Source organism: Calypte anna, chromosome 14 (assembly GCF_003957555.1).
Source record: "Calypte anna isolate BGI_N300 chromosome 14, bCalAnn1_v1.p, whole genome shotgun sequence".
In the NCBI taxonomy this organism is placed as follows: Eukaryota; Metazoa; Chordata; class Aves; order Apodiformes; family Trochilidae; genus Calypte; species Calypte anna.
The window spans coordinates 2,930,631-2,946,944 of NC_044260.1; the positions used below are offsets into that span (position 1 = coordinate 2,930,631).

Sequence of the window (16,314 nt, forward strand, 5' to 3'; positions counted from 1 at the left end):
GCCCGAGGGAGGAGGGAGGGAGAGGAAGGGGCGGTGCCTCACCGCGTGTCCCGCCCCCGGGCGCTCGGGGATTGGCTGAGCTGCCCGGGCGGAAGCGGCGCGTGGCGGGATGGCGCGAGCGCTGCGGGCGGTGTGGGGAGCGGCGGGGCCGGGGCTGGAGCGGGACCTGGGAGCGGGGCCGCGGGTGCGCTTCGGGCCCAGCCCCACAGGTAACCCCGGCACCTGCCCCGGGGAACCGTGCTTTGGGGTGGAAAACGTGAATTTAGAGCCCTCCGGGCCTTCCGTGTGCGGTACCGGCTGCCTGCGGTACCGGCCCCCCTGTGAGCGCACCGGGGCTCTCCGGGCCGGTAAAACGGGGCCTGCAGCCCGCCACGGGGACCGCGTTCTCGGTGTCCGTCACGCGTAATCGCGTCCCGTGGCAGTGTCCGCGCAGCGCGGCTCCCTACACCCTGTCAGCTCCCGCAGCCACAGCCCTGACGGGGATAAAAACGCCCCAATCGGGGCTCAGCTCTGACCGTGTCGTCTGGTTTCCCCGCGGTCCCAGGTTTTCTGCACTTGGGTGGCCTCAGGACCGCGTTGTACAATTACATTTTCGCCAAAAAGCACCGCGGCACCTTTATTTTGAGAGTGGAGGATACAGACCAGAACCGAGTGGTACCCGGAGCTGCCGAGGGGATTGAAGATATGCTGGATTGGGCAGGTACTTACAGACATTTTGTACTCCCTGAAAGGTCCTCTTCCTTCCAGAGGATCCCCGGGACCCCATGGTGTCCTGCAGGAGGGAGCATCAGTGGTGCAGCTGGGTGTCAGGAGCCCCTGGTAGGGTGCTGCAGAGCAGAAATTGCTGTTTGGGGCTGGTTCTGCCTAGACGTGTTGTCTGAGGGACAGAAATACTCAAATCTGTGAAAATGACCCAACGTGCAGCTGTGGCAACGAGAGCTGAGGTGGGGAGGTCTGAAGTGGAGCTCAGCCCTGGCTGTGCAGTGGGGAACTGTTTGGATACTGCTGCAAGGGTCAGTGTCTGTTTTAATCCTCTGCTTCTTTTGTAGCTTTGTTTTTGTTTTTTCTTTTTTTTTGACCTCTGACACCAATGTCTCAGGCATACCCCCTGATGAGAGCCCTCGCCGTGGCGGTTCCTTTGGACCCTACCAGCAGTCACTCAGATTGGACCTCTACAGGAGAGCCAGCGAGGTGCTGCTGGAGCGCGGGCCGCGTACCGCTGCTTCTGCACCGCCCAGCGCCTGCACCTCCTGAAGAAGGAGGCTCTGAGGAGCCAGCAGACCCCACGGTACGGACCCCTCCCCCCTGCCTGGCTGGGACCCCTCCCCCCTGCCTGGGTCGCTCTGCTGCAAACTTCGGGCCGTGGGGGTTGTAACCTGAGAGAGAAACCAGAAACCCTCAGAGGCTGAGGGAAGTGACCTCCAGAGATGAGGTGGTTCCCACTGGAAATGTGCTGGGCAAGTTACAGCTAAAATTCGGGGATGGATTCAGAGTTTTGGGGCTGTGAAAGTGGCTGATGGGGTTGTCCAGCCTCAAACTGAGGCCTTCACTGTCCTTCCTTAAAGATACGACAACCGGTGTCGGCACCTGAGCCCTGCAGAAGTGGCTGAGAAGCTGTCTCAGGGCCTTCCCTGGGTTGTCCGGTTCCGTCTGGAGACAGGGGTGGAACCCTTCCAGGACCTGGTCTATGGCTGGAGCAAGCACGAAGTGGCTGAGGTGGAAGGTGACCCAGTGATTCTCAAGGGGGATGGCTTCCCCACCTACCACCTGGCAAACGTGGTGGACGATCACTCCATGGGCATCAGCCACGTCCTGCGGGGAGCAGAGTGGCTGACTTCAACCTCCAAGCACCTCCTTCTCTACAAAGCCTTTGGTTGGGATCCTCCTCAGTTTGGTCACCTGCCACTGCTCCTGAACAAAGATGGTGCCAAGCTGTCAAAGAGGCAGGGGGACATCTTCCTGGAGCGTTTTGCTCAGGAGGGATACCTGCCAGAGGCCCTGCTGGACATCATAACCAACTGTGGCTCTGGGTTCACAGGTAACAACCACAGGCTTAGGAGGTTGATGGTCATAGCCAAGAACTTTGGATGGGTGTCAGACAACCAGTCTGTCACTGGAATGCCACCAGGGCTCCTGCAGAGCTCCTGGGAAAGGCTGGGTGGTGTGATGGGATGGAATGGAGGGAAGCTTTCTGCCATTTAAATTGAGTCTGAGGCTTAATGGGTTCCCACTTGGGCCAATGTGCATTTTAGGGTGAAGGAACTGTCTGTGAACACTTGGGAAAAGGTGAATTCTCTGGGTAATAATTGCAGTGTCAGGCCTGTCACACTTCTCATGTAACCTGAAAGACCACAAGGAGCTGAGTCAGTGACTCCATTTGTTGCTCTTGCTGCATGGAGATGACAAGTCTGCTTGTGTTTTGGGAACTCTGCCTGGGAATGAAACCTTTCCTGGGCAGTGAAGCCTCTCAGCCTAGTGTTACTTCTTTTTGGCTGACTGGTGCAAGGGGTGTCCCCCCAGAGAGTGCCTGAGTCCCCAGTTCCTCACCAGCAGTGAGCAGAGCCAGTCCTTGGGTAGCAGGCAGCTTTCTCTGCCTGCTGCCACTTCCCTCCGCTTGGCTGGGCCACGTCCCTGCTGGTGCTGTGAAAAGTGACTCCTGTGTCAGTCCCTCCTTGGTGTCTGCCGGGCCAGCCTGGTGCCTCAGGCTGGTTCTCTGCAGGGCAGTGGATGTGTCTCATTCCCACCTTGGGTTATTTTGCAGAGAAGCAGATGGGAGGACTTTGGAAGAGCTGATCTCCCAGTTTGAAATAGACAGAATCACAACCCACTCTGCCCTCCTGGATCTTGAAAAACTCCCAGAGTTCAACAGGTATAACCATCAGTGGTAACTTCAGAACTCAGTCAGCTGTACACTAGTGGGAATTGGATCCTGGCACTTGGCCTTGTTTCTGGCAGTCTTGTTTGTTGGGATCAAGCATGGACCCAGTGCAGCCAGCTTTTCTCCCTCTGGTTTGATGTTGCTTTTTCTTAACTTTTTTAATGGGTAAATGCTGTGAGGTTGGGGTGATTGTTTTCAGCCTAACCCAGAGCAGTCCAAAAGCAGTTTTTCTCCTATGTTACAGGATTCACCTCACCCGTCACATTGAGAATGAAGGGCTGAGACAGAGCTAATTAGAGACTTGCAGTTGCTGGTGGAGCATGTCTATGGGGATCAACAAGTAGATCAAGAGGTTCTAGAAAAGGAGTATGTGGAGCAAGTCCTCCTGCTAAGAAAAGTATGAGCAGCGTCACCATTCTGGGGAGCTGGGGTTTTGTGGGATTCCTGGAGAAAAGGCTCAGCTGAGTCCTGGCACTGCTTTGATTTGGGCTTTGAGGGTCCATGGCTGCCATGTGGCTGTCACGCCCAGCTTGAGCTTTGCTGGCTGGGCAGCAGGAGGTGTTCTGCTGTGCCACTGCTCCCTGCTTTGGAGCAAGGTCAAAGCCACCCTCTTTGTAGCAGTCAGTGAAGACCTTGGTGGTGAAATTTTTTGGGTTGTGTGCTTTGGGAGCCTTGGTCTCTGGTAAGTGGTGGAGTGCTGGCTGTAAAGGGGACAGAAGACATTGTGGATCTTCCCAGTGCCAGGGGAGGAGGATGAGCCCAGCGCTTTCCCAGTCTGCCCCCCGGGATGCTGCTGTGGTATCTGTGGGATTCCTGGTGAAGAAAAGGTTCCTCTGTAGGGACAGGAAGGGACCTCCAGTTGCCTCCAGTGTGGAGGCTTGGCTGTGGCAGTGGGACAGGTGACTTCCCAGTGGCTGCTGAGGTGGCAGATGGAGGTGGCCAGACCCTTCCCTGGGCTCCCTGAGTCAGCCTGCACACAGCCCTGGGGGCTTCTGCTGTGTCCCTGCTCACAGCAGGGGCCGTGGGCTACCAGGGTCCAGGTTCTGTGGGCAGTGTGGGGAGCCCAGGCAGTGTGTGTCAGGGCACACTGGGTCTGTGAAGTCCAGGCTGGATGAGTTTGCTCCCTTTCAGGCTTAACCCACAGGCTTGTGCTTTCTTTTCCTCAGGGACACATAAGCCTCCTGAAGACTCTGGTGTCATCTGATTATTCTTACTTATGGGTTAGGCCCTCAGTGACCCGAGAGCAGCTGCAAACTCTTTCTGCAGAAGTAGATGAAATAGGAAAATTAGTTTTAGGGTAAGTGTCACTTCCCAGCTCTGCACACACCCACCTGTCTGCCCCAGAGCACTGCCTTGCCTGCTGTTCAGTGTTGGACACACTTGTAGTTCTTATTTAAAGCTATAGGTAATAACTGCTGAGAAATTCCATGTTTTTAATTGGCAGAGCAGCTTGCCAGTTGGACAACGCTCATGTCCAGTGCCTCTCAAGGAAGAGCTGTCACGTCTGGGGGTTGTAGAGCACCAGGCACAGCAGTGTCACTGTGGCCAGTGTCTGTGTGCCAGCTGTGGGGGGTGGAGCAGTGGTGTGAGCAAAACCCAGTTTGTGGCCCAGCTGGAAACCGCCCTCACTCTGATGAGCTCATCCTGGGGGCTTCTGCTCCCACCTCTGGGTCTCTTGCTGGCAATCTGCCAGCTCTGGCTGCTCAGAAACCTGTCCTGGGGTGGCCAGCAGTCTGCCCAGCCTGGGACCTGGCACAGAGCAGGAGCCAAGGGCAGGGAAGTTTACCCTGAACAGCTGTCCTTGCCAGAAGATCTTGCAAAGCCAGTCTGGGGTAGCTGGCTGTCATCAAAGTCATTGGGCCACTTCTGGGTAGAAATCCTGTGTTTTGTAAGTCCCCAGACTAAGGGCATCTTCTTTCCTAAAAGGCTCATGACAAGGCAGACAGCTGCTTTGACTGTGGAGGAGTTGAACAAAGAACTGAAAAGCCTCCAGAAGCAAACCAGAGAGACTAAGTACAGCACCATGATGAAGCTCCTTCGCTTGGCTCTCAGTGGGCAGCAGGTGAAAAATAGAAATTCTGAGACTGGGAGCTTCTGGGTTTTTTTAACAGACATTTTGCCTTGTTTTGAGGTTCCTTATCAATCCCCTGCCCTTGGTCTAACAGCAATCTGATAGCTAATGACTCATTTGCATCGTGATGATGCAGAAACAGGTGCTGAAAGGTAAAAGTTTTGTACAATGGCTTCTCCTGTATTTGCAGCATGGCCCGAGCGTTGCTGAGATGATGGTGACTTTGGGACCCAAAGAAGTCTGTGGACGAATACACAAAGCACTGTCTGGCTAGCAGGGGACAGCAGTGACACCACCACCCAGCCCCTGCACTCTGATGGGGTGGGCAGCACGTGCTGTGCTCCATACTGATGGATCCTGGCATCCTTCTCTTGGATCAGAGCAGCTGATCAAACCCTCTGTGTGTCTGCACTCAGCATAAGCCACGTTCTCTGAGAGAGGAACCCAGTGCAGATTTAGGCTCATGCTGCATGCATCCTGTGCAAACAGCCAGGTTGGAAGAAAGAGACTTTTATCAGCCTGTAAATAATTCACATGGACAGACAGTAATGTTATTTGTGATACCAGCATCAAGTGATCAATCTGTTTTGGGAGAGGGCTTCAGAGCCAGGGTACCTGCAGCTACAGATACACAGGTCCCCAACAAATATCCTGGGGAGGGTTTTTTATATATATAAATACATATATATATACACAATATAAAATCTGTATTTTAGCTGCCCTGGTGCCCTGCCAGGCCGAGTGAGCTGCTCAGAGCTGGGGAGTCTCCTCCTTGTGTCTGCTGTCAGGCATGTGGTTCTGCTAAAAATATCCCCGCCCAGGAAATGGGGATGGGTTTTCCTTCTTTTGAATTGATGGACCTTCAAGTTATTAAATTACTGTGCTGACTTTTTGATTCCCTCTCACCCACGCCCACCAGGGGAGGAGCAGCCAGAGTGGGAGGGTGGGTGGGGAATATTTCACCCAGCTGAACACTTCCACAGCAGGAAAACTCGTGGTGCAGAGGAGCAGGGAGCCCCATGGCTGGCCCCGGGGAGCTGGAGCAGTGGCTCAGTGAGTGGGGTTGGGGGTCAGGAGCTGGGGTTGGTTTTGCTGGCACTGGAGTCAGCAGTGAAGCCAACCCTGGCTCTAAACGGGTGGGTACTGGAGTGGTTTCAACTCCGTGAAGCCTTTAGATGTTTTTTGGTGGTTTCCTGTGCTCTGTGCTAAAAGCACCCCGGTGCTGTTGCTGCCTTGGGTCGTGCCTGAGTCCTGCCAAGAGAGTTTTCAGGAAGACTTGGTACCAGCTGGTTCCTGCTTCTCCTGCGTCTTCCATTTCTGCCTTTTTGACCAGCTGCTATGTGAGGGCTGAGCTGCTTCCTGCCTCGTGCCCCTTGCTTGTTGCCTGAGCCTGTTTTTTTTTGGTTTGGTTTGGTTTGGTTTTTTTTTCCTTTTCCTTGTTTTTATTTTTTTAATTTTCTCTACGTAAGACAAAGCCACCGACCCGAGTATCCCTGAGGAAAACTGGGAATGCATCCAGCGGTTCTGTGAGCAGGTGAACGCCGACCCAGAAGGGTAAGGCAGACAGGCTGTTCTTTGTGTGTGTCTCTGGCTCTGAGCACTCCTGGCTGCAGGGGGGAATGTCACCTGGGAGCCAGGAGTGCTCACTGGGCTCTGCTGCTCCTCAGACAGTAAATAAGCTGCACAGATTAACAACTGGTGCCCAGCACTGCAACCCAGGAGGCAGCAGGTTCTGCCACTCTGTCCTCACACAGCCTTTTGTTGTTGGTTTTTTGGTTTTTTCCTGGGAACTCCTGCATTGTCTGACTTGCTGCTCCTGCTCCCAGCCCGTCACTTGCACCAAGGCTGCTGGCACACAAGATTCAGTCACCTCAGGAGTGGAAGCTCTGCATGCACTCACAGTAAGTGCTTCCATCCACATGCAGAATTTGGAAATAGAGTCTGGGGGTAGAGACAGTACAGCTGTCTCTGCTTCTTCTCTTAGATATCTCTCCCTTTTTCTCTTAGATATGTACCCCTTTAACTTTCTCATTGCATGAGGAATACAGAAACCAGAGTATAATAGGGGGAGAAGCTGCTGTTGTCCCATGTCACTGCTGGGTCTTTCAGTGCTCTGCAGCTCCTCCTGTTTGGCCTTTGGTCCCACCACAGGGGCAGTGACCCAGAAGTTCTTAGTGATGGCTAAAACAGAGCAGGTGGTCTTAAATGTGCTGCTTAAGAAGGCTGGATGAAGAAATCAGTATCTTGTATTTCTGAATGCAGTGCCAGAAAGTTCATAGATTTAGTATTACAATGGCAAAGTTTTAAAAAATTGCCCAGGATGTGTGTGCCCAGTCTGTTTGGTGCTGTTTGTGTCCTGCAGGTGCTAGAGACCCTGTGTGAATAACTGCGGTGAAGGTTTCACAATGAAATAGCAAAATTCAGGTTTCTGAACGAGCTGATTAAAGTGCTTTCCCCAAAGGTAGGTGGTTGTTGTTGTGCTGGATCTTGCAGGTGGGACACACCGTTCATTTTGTGTTGGATACAAACACAATTCACACAATTCTGTGTGAATTAATCTCACACAGAAGCAGAGTGGGATTCCTTCTGTGCCTCCAAGCACAAGGACTGGGTGTGAACCCCCTGTGAGAGATGTCAGCCAGGGACTCTTTCTGTGGAAAGCTTTTTCTTTGTGGTTTCTCCTAACTCTGCTGCAACATTCAGGGACTCTACTGAAGCCTGAAATTATTCTGGTGACCCCTCAGGCTGTGGCCCTCCTCCCTCTCAGTGATTTACAGAGCTTTGGCTCTGGAAATGAAGGACAGAGATGCCAGGAGCTGCCCAGAGTTCTCTCACGTTTTCTTATGCTCTGTCCCAAGCCTGTGTGATCTTCTCCCCTTGCTCTCTGCAAGGACCTCCCTTAGATACCCTCCTCAGCACTCAGTGATCAATTCCCCTTCTTGGGGAATCTTCACAGACTCTTGTGTGTCAGGCACACGTTTACCACATGCACAGGCTTTGTTTTCCATTACATCACCTCAACAGCAGAGATGCAAAAAGCTGATTTCAGAGAAATGTTTAACCGAACTGCAAAAGCTCTGCTCTCAATCCCAGGTTGGGTAGCAGTATTTCAGTGAAACAACAAAGTTTAAGGAATATATCACCACAGGGAGTTTTCTCTGCTGTTCTGACAGAGTAGATATCACATAATGATTTTACAATACCAGTGCTTTGGAGGTGTGTGTGTGTGTGTGTAATGTGTGTGTGGTTTTATCATTCTTCTGGTGTTCACATTAGGGTGAGCCTAAGGAGACCCTTCTGGTGCCACATTAAAGTGAGCAATTGGTAGGCAATAAGGAGAGAAATTAGAGAAAACAATCCACACACTGAAAAACAACAGTATATTTCATTTTTCATACGGTTCAGACACACAGACAACTCGGTGCTAGATGTTTTTTTGGTCTCACTTTCCTTTTTTGTTTTGTTTTCAGTACTATGGAACCTGGTCTTCAGAAAAAGTCAAGTCAAGAGTCACAGAAAGTAATATTCAGTTGGACAGTCTGGTTTCCTCAGGAAGTTAAAATCCGGGATGCTTATCAGATGCTGAAGAAACAAGGTTTAGTTCTGTGACTTCAGTTTCCTTTTTAGCTTTGAAGTCACATGGCTGCAGACCACAGATACATTTTGTGACTCAGCTTTCTTCATGAAATGTTGTGTGGAAGGAGAAGGGCCAAAGGCCATTCTTACAAGGCTCTTAGGGCACTTAGGATGCATGTAACTGTTTAAAGAGATTTACCAAGGAGGCTCAGGCTGGCCTTGAGGCCTCTGCTCACACCCCAGCTGGCCACTGCCACACAGGGAAGGGATACAGGACACTCTCTGGGTGATCTTTGAGCTGGAATGCTCACACAGGGTTGTGAGGGATGGGTTTGGAGAGAGCCTGAGCTGGATTTTTCATCCATTCCATCGTATTTAATAGTCCTTGCTGGTATTGTCATCCAGGAATTTGTCCAAAGCTCAGCACATCTGAATTTTATTTTCTGCCCTGAAAATCTCCCTTGGCCTGTGCTTAATCAAGGGAGGAAGGAAAGTCTTTTGTCTGAGCGTGTGCTAAGGCAGCTCCTGGCTTCTCCATCTCGTTCTGTAAAATTCTGGGGAGGAGTGAAGGAATTGCAGTGTTGAACATTGGTGTTTCTAAAGGCTCACATATCACCAAACAAATCTCTTTTAGAGATCTCCTTTTAGATCTCTTTTTATGATCAGGTGACCGGACTGGTGGATGAGGGGAAGGCTGTGGATGTGGTCTACCTGGACTTCAGCAAGGCCTTTGACACCGTCTCCCACAGCATCCTCCTGAAAAAACTATCAGGCCGCCGCTTGGACAGGAGCACCCTGTGCTGGGTTAGGAACTGGCTGGAGGGCCGGGCCCAGAGAGTGGTGCTGAATGGGGCGGCATCCAGTTGGCAGCCGGTCACTAGTGGTGTCCCCCAGGGATCAGTGTTGGGCCCAGTTCTGTTCAATATCTTCATTGATGATTTAGATGAGGGGATTGAGTCCACCATCAGCAAATTCGCAGACAACACTAAGATGGGGGGAAGTGTGGATCAGCTGGAAGGCAGGAGGGCTCTGCAGAGTGACCTGGACAGACTGGAGAGTTGGGCTGATTCCAACGGGATGAGGTTCAACACGGCCGAGTGCCGGGTCCTGCACTTTGGCCACAACAACCCCATGCAGCGCTACAGGCTGGGGACAGAGTGGCTGGAGAGCAGCCAGGCAGAAAGGGACCTGGGAGTCTGGATTGACAGGAAGCTGAACATGAGCCAGCAGTGTGCCCAGGTGGCCAAGAAGGCCAATGGCATCCTGGCCTGTATCAGGAACAGTGTGGCCAGCAGGTCCAAGGAAGTGATTCTGCCCCTGTACTCAGCCCTGGTGAGGCCACAGCTTGAGTCCTGTGTCCAGTTCTGGGCCCCTCAGCTCAGGAAGGATATCGAGGTCCTGGAGCAGGTCCAAAGGAGGGCAACCAGGCTGGTGAAGGGACTCGAGCACAGACCCTATGAGGAGAGGCTGAGGGAGCTGGGGCTGTTCAGCCTAAAGAAGAGGCGGCTCAGGGGAGACCTCATCACTTTCTCCAACTCCCTGAAAGGAGGTTGTAGCCAGGGGGGTTGGTCTCTTTTGCCAGACGACTTTCAACAAGACAAGAGGGCATGGTCTTAAGTTGTGCCAGGGGAAGTTTAGGTTAGATATTAGAAAGAATTTCTTTACGGAGAGAGTGATCAGACATTGGAATGGGCTGCCCAGGGAAGTAGTGGATTCTCTGTCCCTGGAGATGTTTAAAAGGAGACTGGATGTGGCACTCAGTGCCATAGTCTGGCAACCACAACGGTGGTTCAAGGGTTGGACTTGATGATCTCTGAGGTCCCTTCCAACCCAGCCAATTCTATGATTCTATGGTTCTATGAAATGCTGTCACCCATTCCAGGCATTGTAAAAGAAGATCCCAAAGTGCCAGAAGACAAAATTCTACCTCCCCCTTCTCCGAGACCTCAGAATTCAATTTTTGACACAGATGAAGAGAAATCAAAGGTAAATCTCAAGGTTTTCATGACTGAGTTCCTGCTTCTTTGTACTGATGAGAAAACAGGTTCAGTTATATTCTAGGGGTTTTTGCTGCTTGACACAGACTGCAGAACAATGCTAATCCTTGCTGTGCAACAGCTAGGGAATTCTTTGATGCTTTGTCAGGAGTTTTTACTTAGATACTGGGTGTCTCTTAATGTCTGCTTCTGGGTGGGGGGTGCCTGCAGCACAGTGCCTAGAGGCTGGTGCTCAGGGCTGCCCCATGCTCTCCCCTCCACAGCTCTTAGCAAGGCTTCTCAGGAGCAGCCACTCCGAGGACCTGCAGGCTGCCAACCGCCTGATCAAGAGCATCCTCAAGGAGGTAGGCAGCTCCTGGGCCAGAAGCTGGGTTTGCAGCCAGGAGATTGGGAGGGGACTTAGCAGTTCAGTTTTGGAAAGTGAGCTCTTAAAAACTGATCTCTGTAACGCTGTCCCCAAGGAGGGATGGTTTTCAGTATTTGTTATTCCCAAGTTACAGCCCAATCATCATGTGCTTCTATTTCATTTTTCATCAAAGGAACAAGAAAAGTCAGCTAAGGTGTCCAGAAGAGTGAATACCATCAGTGAGGTTTCTGAGAATGCTAAACGTATGGATGAATTACTGGAAAACTACAAGAGACAAGAATTATCCAAATCTGACCAGGACACCCTACAGGTAAGTGCTCTTTTTCCTGCATCAGAGGTTCTTTCGTCTGGTAATGGCAGGGAGGGCCAGTTCCTGGTCTGCTGCTGCTCATAAGTGTCAGTGAACTGAGGAAATGCTTGATGTCACTAACAGGGCTGTCAGAATAGCTTTATGGCATCCAGAAACCTGAAACTCCTCTAGGATGCCTATCAGACCCTCCAATTTTTTTAAATTTTAGACAAGTAAATGTCTGTAGGTGAGAACTCCTGTGGCTGTGTGTGACAGCAGTTTGGAGTTGGCTGCTGCTGGAGGAGAGTCTGCTTTCAGTCTGAACAAGTGGCTGCCTCCCCACCTCCTCACTTCCTAAGACATGGAGAAGAAAGCTGAGGAGGTATCAGCAAAGCCTCCTTGTTCCAGTGCCTGTTCCTCCAGGCCACTGTGGATTTTAAGAGTGCAGCAACATGAAGCATTGATACCCTTTGTCTGGACCTGGGAAGAAAGTGCATCTTTCTCTTCTAGAGGCAGCATCACTTACAGATGGGACAGAGCAGTGGGAGAATGTTGGGATCCTCCTGAGCAATGACCTGAAGCTTTTCCTTCCACAGAGTCTGTTCCAACGTTGTGAGAAGCTCAGGCCACTGCTCTTTCGCCTCGCCAGTGAGACAGTCGATGAGGATGAGGCTTTGGGTAAGAGCCAACACTGTCCTTGGCTGCTTTGCTCTTAGGTTTCTTTACCTTTGCTTTGACAAGTGAGGTGTGTCCTTCCTCTGGGAGGAGGAATGCTCAGGTACCTGCTACCCTGCTGCAATGCTAGCCACCTTCCCCTTTAAACCACAGCCCTTCTGTTAGAGCACTAATAGTTCGTTTCTCTTGTTTTTCAGCTGAGATCCTGCAGGCCAATGACAAGCTCACCCAGGTGCTGGGACAGTACAGGCAGGTGGTAGCCAGACATGAAAATGGTGGTGAAGGAGGCTCAGTCACCAGCCCTGCTGATGCACCAGGTACAGAGCATCCTGCAGCATCCCATGACAGCTCTGCCTCTGCATCTTGTGTGCCAGGGCAGTTTGGAAGCGAAGAAGGAATGGGGAGAGACCCCCTAACACAGGGAAGCTTCTGAGTAACCAGTGTTTGCTTTTGCATATGGTTGATAGAAAATATTCCTGAAGTTCTTCACTTTTGAGAGCCCTTTCTGGCACATCTGTACTCTCACTGACACTGCTTCTTTCAGGAGGTTCCTCTTTAACTCTTTCTGCTGTTTCCCCAGCATGCCAGCTAGCCCCGAGGCGCATGAAGAGCTACACCCTGATTGACTTCTCTGAGCTGGAGCTGACATCCCAGTCTCCCCCTGATCAATTTCCAGATGTGACCACTGCCTCCAGGCATGGCAGCACAACCTCTACCTGCCTGCTCGAGGAGGAGTTGAAGTCACTAGGTTTGTGTGTGCAGTTCCTTACAATGTTACCCTTGTTACTGGGGCTCGTGGTGTTTCATGAAGATGGGAGAACTTTGATTTTAATGTTGGGTAAGGAGACCCTTTCAGCCAGTGACATGAGTTTTCAATAATGGGGATTCTCTGGTGGTGTTAGACTGTGGTTAAACTGCTGTTAGACAACAAAGGAAGAACCTGTGGAAACCCCTTGTGTCCTGTAATTGATCAGTGGCATTTTGGCATCTCTCTTAGGTCTCAGCAGCTCTCCTGTTGCACAGAAGTCACCACCTGATTTTGGCTTAGCAGAGGTGAGTGACACTAAGATGCTTTTGTCCATAAGGTACAAAGGACAAAACCCAGACATGATTCTTGACCTAGCAGTCTCTAGCAGCCTTTTTTTTTTATAAACAACACCGCTCTGAAGGGAAACTGGAATCCCCTTGTTCTGCAATGAATTCCTCAGTTGCAGTTTGTAACCAGATTACTCAGTCTTTATTTCTGCTTTAATTAGTGTTATTAACAATGAGGTTCTTTTCAGTGGAACAGGTCTGATTTTTGCTGATGTTCTATAGTGTGAACCAGAAGTGCCGTATTTTTCAGCCTGCTGTACACAATGGACATGGTGAAATCGTGAGTGCTGTTCAAACCCTGGGACTGCAGGAGAGCTGGGAAGAGAGCTGTCCAGAGGAGAGGGAATTTCAGGGCCTGGTTGGTCAGCTCTCTGCACCATCCAGGACAAAGACATCATCCTTGTAAGCAAACTGAACCCAGTACAGTCTGGCTTTGGAGATGAGCAAAACTGTTTCACAGCAGTGAGGTTTAGGAAAGCCTTTCAGCTAGAGCTGGGCAGTGGTGGGAAGCTGCCCACCCACACATTGGCTCTTAAGCAGCAGTTAGTGCACCTGTTAATTGCACCTTGTGTAATTGCACACTAGGACTTTCTAAGGGTCAGAAGCTCAGGGATACAAATCAGAAGCTGCTTCTGTATAAAATAGTTTTCAAGTTTGTCAAGAACTCAGCGAGTGAAGGCTTGTACTTTATAACTAAAAGAGATGAGGGACTGGGAGCACAAATGGGCACAGCAGAAGATGGTCTGTACCAGGTAGCCTCCCCAGTTGATAAAACCTTTCTTACCTGCTTTTCTTTCCAGAGATTTATCACCAATGAAATTGCCCTTTCCAGATCTTCCAAATAGCTCAATGGCAGATACTGCACTCTCCAGCCTAGGCTGTGAGCTGAAGCCTGCTGCCTCTTTGCATCCAGCTTCCCATGATGCTTCTCTAGAAAACCTTTTGTCCCTTTAATTTCAGTTACACCGAGTAAGTGCAATGATTTCTGTGTCCCAGCTCTGCTTACTAGAGGTTTACTTGAGCTCTTCTGTCAAAGTAGCTGTGTGCTGTCTGGGCTGGCTGGAGAAAAGGAATGGCTGTTCTATGAAGGACTTAATGTATCTGAGAAAGTGCTAGGGATCATACCATGGAAATGTCCTTGGCCTCCCCACTCAGGAGTTTCCTGCCCTGGCTAACCTCTGTGATCTGCTTCTAAACTGTTTGCCCTTAGCACCTGTAATCAAGCTTCCAGCAGTTCTTCTCCAGAGGCTCAAAAGTTATCTATGGGTGGGAGCTACTCGCTTCCTAAAGCAGAGTTGTTCTTTCCACCTTTGTTTAATTCAATACTGGGTTTGCTGGAGGAAGTAAAAGTTTCTATGCATGTTTCCTTGTTGCTGTTCCTTACCCCATCTTGGCTGTTCTGCCCAGAAGGGAATTCTCACTCTGTGTCTGATTCTCCTTTTGCCTCTGGCAGGCAGTATCTGTCCACTCACAGTGTATGACAGGAATGGTTTCAAGGCTATGCTCCACTTCTCCAGAGACCCAGCTCCTGGACGACCAGATGTGCTGGTGATGGTGCTTTCCATGCTGAGCACATCAGCTCAGCCAATTAAGGACATAGCATTCCAGGCTGCAGTCCCAAAGGTGAGAAGCCTGTGATGAGTAGCAGAGCAGGACTACTCAGGAATGTACTGAGGAGAAGGTTTGCCATTTCTTGCTCAGGATTTGCCTTCCTCATCAGAAATGGCATGGCTCACTATCTTTCAATGGTGGACCTGTTGTCTGGTGGTGCCAGTGGCCCCAGTGCCTGTTTTAAAGAGATATCCCTGGCCTTGAGGCAACCAGACAGGGCTCCAGACATATTGGTTCAGCCACTAGGGTAAGGAGCTCCTCCTGCCTGGTAGGTCCAGCACACAATTGTCTGTTTTGGAAGATCTGCCTTTAGATGCAGGCTGTGGGAAGGTGTGCTTTTCATTGCATGACAGTAGTTGGCTGATGTATCTTTAACCACCTCTGTGACTTGGTAATACTCCCAACCCTCTTTCAGCATGGACCTTTCCTTTTGTTTGCTCTTTCAGACCATGAAAATAAAGTTACAGCCAGCATCTGGCTCTGAGCTGCCTGCTTTCAGCCCTCTCCTGCCCCCCATTGTGGTGTCCCAGGTCCTGCTGCTTGCCAATCCACACAAGGTATGTGTAGTGATGGGGTCTGCTGCTGGAGTGCTTGGAATGTCTCTGTAGTGGGAGGGGTATTTGTATGAAAAACTGGGATATGCAGGGGAGAGACACAGCAGTCTGGCCTGTGCTGAACAGTTTTCCCACTGGCAGTTTCCCAGAAGTATAATCCTAAGGGCTGAGTGGGCAGTTGCTGCAGGGGCCTGTGCAGTTCTGCCCAGTCTGCCTGCTCCTGGCAGACCCTGTGCAGGTGTTTGCAACTGGTGGAACACGAGGCCACCCAAGGCACAGGCAATGGGTGGTACTGGTTGCATTGATAATTGAATAATTATGAGAGATTGGTGTAAGGAGTGAGGACTCCTTACACTGTCAGTGAGAAGGTTGTTCAGACCTGGATTGCCAGGCATGCCCTTGGGTGCTTGCACAGCTCTCCCAGTCACTCCTTATGTACTGAAGTTCCAGGACTTGTTCTGTGCAGAGCTCCTGAAGGCTGCATCTTTGCTGTGCCCTACAGTGATTCACTGCAGCAGGGAGGCTGCAGCCATGACAATGTCCCTCTCTCTGTTCCTTTCTCTCCCAGGATCCCATCAGACTGAGGTACAAACTGGCCTTCACCCAGGGCGTGCAGCCCTTCTGCGAGGCAGGAGAGGTGATGGGATTCCCAGAGGCAGAGCTCTGGGGCAGGAGCTGAAGCTCAGCGGGCTGGGGCAGTGCCAGGAGTCCCCAAGGATGGGGAGGGACTGTGCCAGCAGTGCTGCTCTGGACTCTGGAATGGCTCCTCCTTCCTTCTGGTTTTTGTGCGGGTGTCTGGCAGGAGCAGTGTAAAGCATCAGCTCTGCCATGGCCTTCTCTAGCTGACCCTGCAGACCTTTAATGCTTCTTCCAGCCCCGTCTTTCCCACTGCTTTTTCTGAGACAATTTTTCTTCTCTCCCCTTCCCTTTTAATTTTTGAATTAAAAAGCAAACCGGTACCAAGGCCCAGCTCTCCTGACAGACTTCTTGGACCCGGGGCAGGGGCTCTACCCGAGGACCCCCGAGCTGATGCGCGGGCAGGAGCGTGGGGAACGGCGAATTGGGCCGTCCGGGCTCGGGTGGGTTCGGTTTATAAAGGCACAAACATGGAGTGAAGAGGGACGGGGCCTGGGAGGAACCACTGCCCAGCCCCAGGCCCACGGTTCCTCCCGCGCCGGCTCCTTCCTCTGGGCTCGGAACC

General features: G+C 51.3%; 2 protein-coding genes across 2 annotated transcripts; both read left to right on the forward strand.

Moving 5' to 3' along the window:
• The first annotated feature begins 109 nt into the window (after positions 1–109).
• EARS2 (glutamyl-tRNA synthetase 2, mitochondrial) lies at positions 110–5,841 on the forward strand. The gene is given in 11 exon segments (XM_030460013.1): positions 110–209; positions 545–700; positions 1,100–1,207; positions 1,210–1,288; positions 1,566–2,038; positions 2,764–2,869; positions 3,123–3,163; positions 3,166–3,275; positions 4,045–4,175; positions 4,805–4,940; positions 5,140–5,841. Coding segments are annotated over 11 exon segments (1,524 nt in total). The 3' UTR covers positions 5,224–5,841.
• A 70-nt stretch (positions 5,842–5,911) lies between these two features.
• Positions 5,912–16,103, forward strand: GGA2 (golgi associated, gamma adaptin ear containing, ARF binding protein 2). The gene is given in 20 exon segments (XM_008490832.2): positions 5,912–6,002; positions 6,419–6,503; positions 6,776–6,825; positions 6,828–6,850; positions 7,312–7,410; positions 8,420–8,467; positions 8,469–8,544; positions 10,408–10,511; positions 10,786–10,866; positions 11,062–11,199; positions 11,775–11,856; positions 12,051–12,170; positions 12,434–12,601; positions 12,851–12,906; positions 13,199–13,350; positions 13,749–13,888; positions 13,891–13,917; positions 14,402–14,571; positions 15,006–15,116; positions 15,682–16,103. Coding segments are annotated over 20 exon segments (1,875 nt in total). The 5' UTR covers positions 5,912–5,968; the 3' UTR covers positions 15,793–16,103.
• Positions 16,104–16,314: the final 211 nt, after the last annotated feature.